Source organism: Micropterus salmoides, unplaced genomic scaffold (assembly GCF_014851395.1).
Source record: "Micropterus salmoides isolate LMB-PRFRI ecotype aquatic unplaced genomic scaffold, ASM1485139v1 Ms_hic_scaffold_19, whole genome shotgun sequence".
Classification (NCBI taxonomy): Eukaryota; Metazoa; Chordata; class Actinopteri; order Centrarchiformes; family Centrarchidae; genus Micropterus; species Micropterus salmoides.
The window spans coordinates 27,496,070-27,504,895 of NW_024041039.1; the positions used below are offsets into that span (position 1 = coordinate 27,496,070).

Consider the following 8,826-nt stretch of genomic DNA (forward strand, 5'->3'; position numbering starts at 1 on the left):
CTCTGTTATATGTTAAAAAGGTAGTAGAATTACTTTTGGGATTATTATTATTATTATTGTCATGAAAAGTATTTGCCCAACAAGTCTTGATGAAGCAATGATGTCCAAAGTAAATAAGGCATTTTACAAGCAACCTTGAAGGCAGCAGTTGCCATGGCAACAGTCGACAAACTGGAGCTAACCATAGACTGTATATAAAAAGCTAACATTAAGCTACATTAATGTTAAAGTCTCGGGTGTGATAAAGTTGTGAAGGGTCATGTCAGAGAGTAGGTCGAGTTCATTATCGATATAAAATAGGAAAATGCTTAAAATAATTTTCTTTAGTGATAACCTGTAGCTATTTAGTAACGTTACTGCCAGGACCAAAACTATGAGGCTAAACGTTAACGTTAAGTTTTAAAGATTGCCTAACGTTAAGTTAGCTAACTTGGCGTTCCCTAACAGTAAATACACGGGATTGCATTTGAAGCATAGACTGATTTGAAGACGCTTTAAGTACGGTAACGTTGCACTTTATAATAACATAATATATTTTGTTAACAGCATTCGTGTTTGCAGGAATGTTGCAATTATCCATACAAATGTTGTCAGGTTAACTGTGTAACGTTAACGTTTGTTTACTTAAAACCTATACACCTCTAACTTACTCTTGTGCTGGAACAGCGCTATTTCCTTCAACTTGATTTCTGTGACTACAATTTTGTGCTAATTTGATTAAGCCAACCATTTATGAGGGGATATGTGATATGTAGCCTAAATAGACATAGAAGTTGAATTCCTCCAGGCAGACAATGTCTGTAATGAACTGGGAAACAGTGCAGCTGTTTTTTAAGCCACAAATTGGTTTAAATTTGCATTCTTTCTGCAACCTGCTGCCACTTTAAATACAGAGCCAGTAGAGCACCAGATGCCAGAAGCAATCTCAGAGATGTCTTCACCACAACCAGGTAAGCATCTGTCATAATGCTGTGCTTCACAAATAAGAAACAATTATTATTATTTAATTTTTTTCAATGACATTATAATTTCAACTTTTCAGGAGTACCAGATTTGTTTTGTCAGGCAGTTTTGTTGTTTCAGATATCGACAGTGCTTTTACTTGCAGAGATTGATAAACAGTGGACAAAGTGATATATTTGGAAAACAAAAGCAGACATATGTAAAGTTTGTTTGGTACAAGAACATTTTCTTTATTTATTCTGTGTGTAGAATTGAGAGGGAGGGAGACAGGACAGAGCCAGTCAAAAGTACCAGAAAGTCCCCTCTGCATGTCTACAGTCACAGTGAGGGATAAATTGCACAAAAAAGAGGTTGGTGTGTGTAAGCACAACTTAATCTACAAATAATACACTGTTTTACATCCACTGTGTATTAGTAGTGTCACACACTGTCTGCAAAAAAGTTTGAGATTGTACTGTTGTTCTCCCCCATGGTCAGGAGCTGCTTCAGTTCATGGCTACGACAGATGACCTGGTGGGACACGTGCTGGTGGAGGAGGAAGAGGAGGAGGAGAAACAGGAGAGGATGAAGATTCAACAACCATATAAAAATAACACACCTCTCCCTAAACAAACACAAGACTGTCCTTACCTGAAGAGGATTAAGCAAGGTGGGTGGAGATGGAGCAGAGTCAAAGCATTTAAAAGGTTGTAAGGTACTACTTATGGCATGGAAGGTTTCCTTAAGTTAGTGTTAAGAATGATCTGTCCTCTGTCCCTAGAGACCATTAAGAGAGACAGAAATTGGGACTTACTCTCCATTGAACGGCAGAGAGCACTACTGGAGGTAAATTACTTGAACAGTCCTATTTTAATGGTGCAAGTGCACTGACCAGCACCGCACAGACACCTTGCACCTGCTATTTTGGGTCATGCAGGTGCTACGTGAATAGGAGTACAGGTGCCTTCAGTTGCCTGCAAGGATTTAAACAGCATAAAGCAGCTGTGGACAACAGATATTGATTCATAGATCAGTGTAGACCACTTAGTGGTAGAGTTAGATAAAAAAGATGGATATCATTCTCATATCTATCATGGACTGGTGACCTGTCCAGGGTGTACCCCGCTTTTCACCCGATGTCAGCTGGGATTGCCTCCCCCCCCCCCGGATGAAGCTTCAACCAGGAGTGCGTAGCTTAGCATAAAGACAGAATCCAAGCAACAAGTTGTGGTTTAACAGGGGCTGTGCAGGACTATCTCTAGGGTAAATGCAATGACTAGATGGATTCATGTCTTCGCCGTGAGGTTGCCAGGCAACCAGCAGAAGCTCCCTGTTATATCACAAATTGTTTATATATATTTTATATATGGGTTCAGGATCAGAATGAGAAATACTTACTGTTAAACAACTACAATGTATTATTTTAAAAACCTTTATTTAACGAGGAAAGGCTCATTGCTTTCCAAGAGCATCCTGTCCAAGATAGGCAGCAGCAAATTGTTATATAAAAATGACAAAATACAACAAATACTAGTTTCTTAGAGAAAAGTGCTGCTAGGTGGGTTTCCTTCCCTTTGGACAGAGCCAGGCCTGCTCTCCCCATGGCCTCAGTCTTTCTGCCAAGCTAAGGGTCTGCTGGTTGGAACCTCATATTTAATGGACACATACAAGCTTGGTACTTTTACTCATTCTCTTGGCAAGAAAGCAAATATGAATTTCCTAAAAAGGGAAACTATTATTCTAAAATAAAAACATGGGATAATAATCACATCATTTATTATTTTATTCAGTATGTTTTTGTTATTACAAAATAACATCGGCTGAATGTACTGTAAATATATATTCCATAATGACCAAGACATAGTTATTCATCATAGTAATTCATGTTTGACTTTACCTTCCTCTCCTGAATTGTCTGTAATACTCCCTTTACCCACATCCTTCTGTCCTCAGTCCTCTCTGATGATGAGCAGGTCAGAGATTATGAAGATGGACAAGACCATATCAGTAAAGGAGCGACTTCTGAAACAGCTTGAACAAATCATTGCAAGAGAGAATTACAATTTTGAGGAGTTCCTCAAGAGGAATGAGGAGATATACATGGAGTACAGAACATTGTGAGCAGTAGTGATTTCCTTGTTATTGTAAGTTTGACTAAGACCGAAGTGAATGTCATTTTTCAAATATGGGAATAATTGTAATGCCTCTGTTGTCAGTTTTCAAGAAGAGGGGAAGTCGGGACAGGAGAAGAATGCTGCAATTGAGAAGTTAACTGATGAAATATGGACCATAAAAAGGTAGCAGTACGAAAATATTGTAAATTTAACATAAATATGTTCACATTCTCCATGCTTTATGTGCATGAAGTGAGAAACCAATAAGTGCCAGGAGAAGACCTATAATCAAAAGTGAGCAATTTAGAGGTATTAATCTGCAATGAGTAGTTTGCAGTGGGATGCAGTAGCATGTTAAATGGATCTAAACCTAGTTTTTCTTCTTCGTAGTCAATTTGCCAAGATTGAGGCATTCCTTAATAAATATAAGAGATACAAGAACATTCTGTTCATGCTGTCGCCTCCGGAGTGGCAGGAGGCCCAAGAGGCAGAGGCTTTGAAAACTAAAGTCGCGTCTGACAGAGACGCTCAGGATGAGCGGAACATGGAGCCTCGGGAATCAGCAGTTAGGCAGGGTAAGTGTTAATTTACATGAAATAGGTTAAAACTGCCAGGTTTGTTGATCCACTGATATTGGCCAAACCAGGTCCAAGCTGTCTCATATTTTCCAGTGTAAATGAGTTGCCAAAATTTATTAACACCACTCTTGTATGAGATTTAGGAATCCCTTAAAAGAACAGTCCCATCGATTTCGGATTGCACCACGTTATAACTGTCGACTCACAAGATACAGATTAAAAACAGACTGCAGCAGAGGCTGACATATCCTGACTTGTAAATATGAATAGTGCCAGTAGTGTGATGGGAATGATAACGTGCTCGCAGGTTTGGCGAGAGGTTTTGAATTCAGTACAGGTAGCGTGCAGCCTTTGACCAGAGAGCCCACGCTGTCCGCAGCCCACAACAAGTAAGGAGACACCAACACACACACATCCATGACTGATGATGCTGCATATCTAGTATTTGTCTTTTAATGAATGTACTCAGTATAAGGCAAAATAATAACCAATATTAACAAATAATAAAAAAGAAAATTACACTCTAATGAACGTTATCCTTTTTCTTTGGTATTTCAGGATCACAAATTCTAAACTGGACTGCAACAACTCAGCAAATGAGGTCAGTTCTCCAGAAGCGCTACCTCATTTTATCTAGAGTGTTTATTTGACCTGCTCACAGTGAGGTGTCACTTTCCCCGTCCTGCAGGAGAAACTGGAGCTATACTTCTCTGATCCCCAGCAGCTACTGGGTCTGATGTCAGAGCTGACTGAGCAGAGCCTGTCCCTGATTCAGAACTCCACCAGGGTGGATGAGACACTCGTGGAGCTCCGGCAGGCCATAGAGGCCAGCTTGAAGAAAATGTAAGCATCACATTTATCCAAAAGGCTCATTTTAAACTGTAGTCCCCAGTAATAAATTAAAGTGTGAAGTTGTAATTTCAAAGATGCGTGTAACATACAAAAAACACGTATATAAGGCAAAATACTACATACAGTGAACAACTTGTGGCAGTAATTCCATGCAATGCTAAATCCTCTCTGTTTATAGGAAAGAGGATGAAGAAAAACTAACGTTGCAGGTAAATGACATGAAGCACAGAATCAACAACGAGAAGTCGACAGCTACAAAGCTCAAAAAGAAGGTTCAGCTCCATGACTCATTAAAAACAGAGGACCAAGTAAGTATGCAGAAAGTACTGTATGTTTGGCTACATTTTATCCACCTTGTTTTAAATGTAAAAGCTGCACTTAGCAACGTAAAATTGATTCACGGGGAAACACAGCAAAATGTTTTATGGTTTATTGTCTCCTCCCCTCTGATGTATCCCACTTACAGGATGTTTTGTTGGATGCACTGGGCAGGAAGGTGAAAGAAGTGCATCACTGCTGCGTGGATAGCCGGTTGACCACCCTGAGCACTTTGGAGAAGCTGTCCAGTGTCGAGTACCGTATGTCTTTACTGCTCCAGCTCATTGAGACCATCCCTGAAGAAAGCTTGGAGGCACTGAGGCAGATTAAGGACAATGAGAGGAGGAACAGGTTTGTTTCACTGACCACAGGCCTGAGACTGGGCCTGTAGGTCAGTGTTTCTCAATGGGGGCACTCTGAGGACGATGGGGGGGGCTGGTAGCAATATTTTGGAAAGGGGGGCGCTGAGCTGCTTTTGGGGGGGGGTTGCTTAGTTGGAATTCTAAGGCGAGTTTACACCAAAGATTCACAACAATACGAGTTTAAACTTTAAACTACTTGCAAAAAAACTGTGGTCTGCAACATTAAAACCTGCCAATTTGCGACTGGACGAGACTGTATTTTTCTCTGGCACCTACTTGTGGTGCAGCTCCATAAAGGGAAGTCAGAGTATCATCTGTAAAATTTTACCCACATTTACCCACGTTTACTGTGTAAACTCTAGAAAATGGACGCTCTCTTTCTTGGTTACACATTTACAAGAGGGATATTCCACTGTTGGACACCAGCGAGTGACGTGGACCCACCTCGCGCTGCGTGTCGCAGACATTTTGTGCCAAAGCAGATATATACAGTAGTTTCAGTAGGTTATAAAAATGTAACGGTAAAAACTGAAGCCCTGTCTTGCTCTGTTGGGGATTGTAAGCGGCACATTATTTTGAGGATAAAAATATTTAAAAGCAATAAAGAATGTCTCAGAGCCTCACTACATTATATTCTATTATATTCATATATTTTGAGTTGACACCTGCCACCTGAATTTTCCACCATAAATTGCAGAAATGTTCACCAGAATGCAGGGAATTAAGTCTTTAATGCTCACAATCATCTGGGGGAAGATTTATTAAGTGCCCCATCCAAGAAAGCAGTCTCTGGCTTCACACACAGTTTCTGGGAGAAACATTCACTTATTAGTTTACTTACTTTAATTACTTTTCACATGGCTTTTTGGTTACCTGGGAAAGTAATTGAAATGTCGTTTGTCTTTCAATTATGTGATTTTTAAATGTTTTAATAACAATAGTAACAACAACAATAAAAAAATAATAACAATATTCAGGGCAAATAGCCAACACTTTTTTGATGGGGGGCGGTAAGGGACCTGGATAATGGATAGGGGGGCACTGACGAAAAGGTTCAGAACCACTGCTACAAGCGGGGATAGTAGTGTTGTAGTCAAGACCGCCCAAACCAAGACCAAGTCAAAACCAAGACCAGAGTTTATTGAGACCGAGTCAAGACCAAGACCAGTTCCCTGCATTGCATGGCATGCAATAAAATGTGGAACGAGATCATAAGTACTTCACAAATTAACCTGAAAGATCCACATTCCCATTAAAACACCCACATACAAACACTAAGTTCTGAAATCAACATAAAGGAGGGGTGACAGTCGTTAACGGTAACAACACATGTTTAATTAGGGTCAGATTTAAACATGTTGTTAATTTTATTACATCTATCTATCTATTTTGACTTTTATACTTTACACCTCTCTGGAGTTACTGGAGAAGTTTCAATCACATGAGACAGAAACAATCCTACACAGCCACCACTTGAATCTACTTCTACAAATAGTATAAGTCTAAAAATATTTCTGAAGCCTAATCTTTATCTGCAAATGTGCAGAAATACCAGGTTAAACAGAATGAAAAGACATGCAAAAAAAATGTCAACATTAGAAATGAAGCTTCAAACTATTTAGGACAGCCCAACAGATTTGGATCTTGTCAGCAGAATCATCACACATGTGCATCACATTTCACAGTTTGTGAAAGCTCTGTTATGGATAGACATTTCACACTGGCTTTTTATCTTCAGTGTAAGAAAGGTAACATAAAGAACTTTGAATAGAGATATTATGTTTCCCTAAAGTGGATGTCACATGTCACAAAACCCTGTATCCTCCTCCGTGCGATGTTATGTTTAAGGCTGCATGAAGAAAAGCTGAGACTGGAGAGGGAGAGACAGAGAGAAAGGATGAAGAAGTGCATGCAAAGGTCTCTGGGTGATGGCAAGAAAATAGTAAGTAACTCACTTCAGAATGGATAATAATAATAATAATAATCTTTATTTATAGAGCACTTTTCAAAACTGTGTTACAAAGTGCTTTCACAAGAGCAAAGACAATAAAACACATAAAACAACTAACAAGATACACAGTAAAAGCAGGAAGACACTTTAGAAATTAAAATAGAATTAAAAGGAAAATAAATAAATAGATTTCTTCGGGCAGGCTGTTCCAGAGCCTCAGGCCCTGACTGCAAACGCTTTGTCCTCTTAAGTTTTGAGTCGAGAGTCTAGAAACAGCTCTGCCCGAGGAATTCAAGGTACGTGCTGGTGCGTATGGGACCAAAAGGTCATATTTTTTTGTTCTGGTTAAAGTAGGTAGGTTTATTGTCACAATATAACAAGTTATAGAGTAAAATTTAGTTTTGTAACTCGTTTCTGCTATATAGCAGACTATATACATATAATAAAGAATCAATTATGAAAAATGGTAAAAAGAAATAAACTATCATCACTGAAAGGCCTGGCAGCTCAGTGCTGGACAGTCTGAAGTGGATCAATAGAGTTTTGGGTCATGCAAGTAAAAAGGCTGATCCAGGCGTGATGAGATAAAAGCATTTAAAATGGTCTCTGTGTCCTTAAAAGTCATTATCGATCGTGTTTTTGATTTATTTCTAAGATGGTAAAAACACAACTGCTCAAGCTTTGTCGTGTGCTGCTCAAAACCTAAATTACTGTTAAACCAGACTGCAGGATTTAGCAAAAGGCTTGGTATGATTCACTAGGGAACCAGCAGATGGCAGTATTTACTTTGCCATTTCCTGGAACCCAATTGCCATTTCCTGGAACCCAATGACCAGGATCTCTGTTTTGTCTGATTTCTGCTAGAGGAAATTATTTGACATCCACTTTTTGACATCACAGTGGCATTGGCATGTATTATCAAAAAAGACCACATTCATTTGAATGGCATTCTACACTGCATGTGTGTCACTGGGTAAGATTTGGGGGAAATCTGCTGGAATACATTATAACTTAATACGGAAATAGGGGAAAGTGGGAAATGTAGTAATTTGGAGAAATACTCATACTACTACCTTTGTGAAATAAAGGCACCAAACCTCCCAAATCCATGCTAAAAATTAATGTTAGTTTAAAAAAAAAAGAAGTGTGCAGAAGGCTAAAACTTTTTTCGTTTTTTCTTTTAGATTAAAAGGAGGCTCATGCCCAGATGTATCCCTCTTGAGCCGAAGATCAAAGTCAGCGATGAGGACAACATTCCTGCCGAGGATGAACTTTACGCCGAACTCTTCACCAATGAGGACGTGGAGTAGAAAATAAATAAACACATACTGTTTGTTTTCCATGCCATCCAAGTGTTGATACCACATCTCAGGTCAGGACAGGTTTATTTCAAGTTGAAACTAATCCAAAATGTATTCTTCACCAATGTAAGGCCATTTTAAAATGTAAATATGTTGCATTAATGTATATTATAAAACACATAACTTTAAGAATTCGTTTAGATTTTATTTATTTAATTATGATATTTTGTAAATATAAACAAATAACGAATTGTTGTAATGACTTCTCACAATCATAAAATAGTCCCAAGTCTCTCTCATTCTATACTCATTGGAAATACTTCTGAGAAATAAAGCTAACATAGTGCCAGTTTTGATCATGGAAAAAATAGGACATTGTTGGTAATGCTTAATCAGGGCATCAAGTCA

General features: G+C 38.8%; 1 protein-coding gene across 3 annotated transcripts; it reads left to right on the forward strand.

The window, feature by feature from the left end:
• Positions 1-161: 161 nt before the first annotated feature.
• On the forward strand, positions 162-8,464 carry LOC119910074 (cilia- and flagella-associated protein 100-like). Of its 3 annotated transcripts, none has more exons than XM_038728454.1 (15): positions 162-269; positions 894-950; positions 1,213-1,313; positions 1,441-1,612; positions 1,724-1,788; positions 2,896-3,059; positions 3,159-3,239; positions 3,447-3,631; positions 3,942-4,023; positions 4,193-4,235; positions 4,323-4,477; positions 4,665-4,794; positions 4,953-5,155; positions 7,015-7,108; positions 8,302-8,464. In XM_038728454.1, exons 1-15 carry the CDS (start codon positions 260-262, stop codon positions 8,425-8,427), a joined length of 1,668 nt encoding a protein of 555 aa, XP_038584382.1. In that variant the 5' UTR covers positions 162-259; the 3' UTR covers positions 8,428-8,464. The 3 variants fall into 3 exon arrangements, with proteins under 3 accessions (XP_038584382.1, XP_038584384.1, XP_038584383.1); XM_038728455.1 differs by lacking the exon at positions 162-269 and adding an exon at positions 279-503; XM_038728456.1 differs by lacking the exon at positions 7,015-7,108.
• The last annotated feature ends 362 nt before the right edge of the window (positions 8,465-8,826 follow it).

Coding starts and splice junctions, on each gene's coding strand:
- LOC119910074 (XM_038728454.1), top strand. Junction 1,789..2,895: donor GGCAGAGAGCACTACTGGAG/GTAAATTACTTG, acceptor TTCTGTCCTCAG/TCCTCTCTGATGATGAGCAG. Junction 4,795..4,952: donor CATTAAAAACAGAGGACCAA/GTAAGTATGCAG, acceptor TCCCACTTACAG/GATGTTTTGTTGGATGCACT.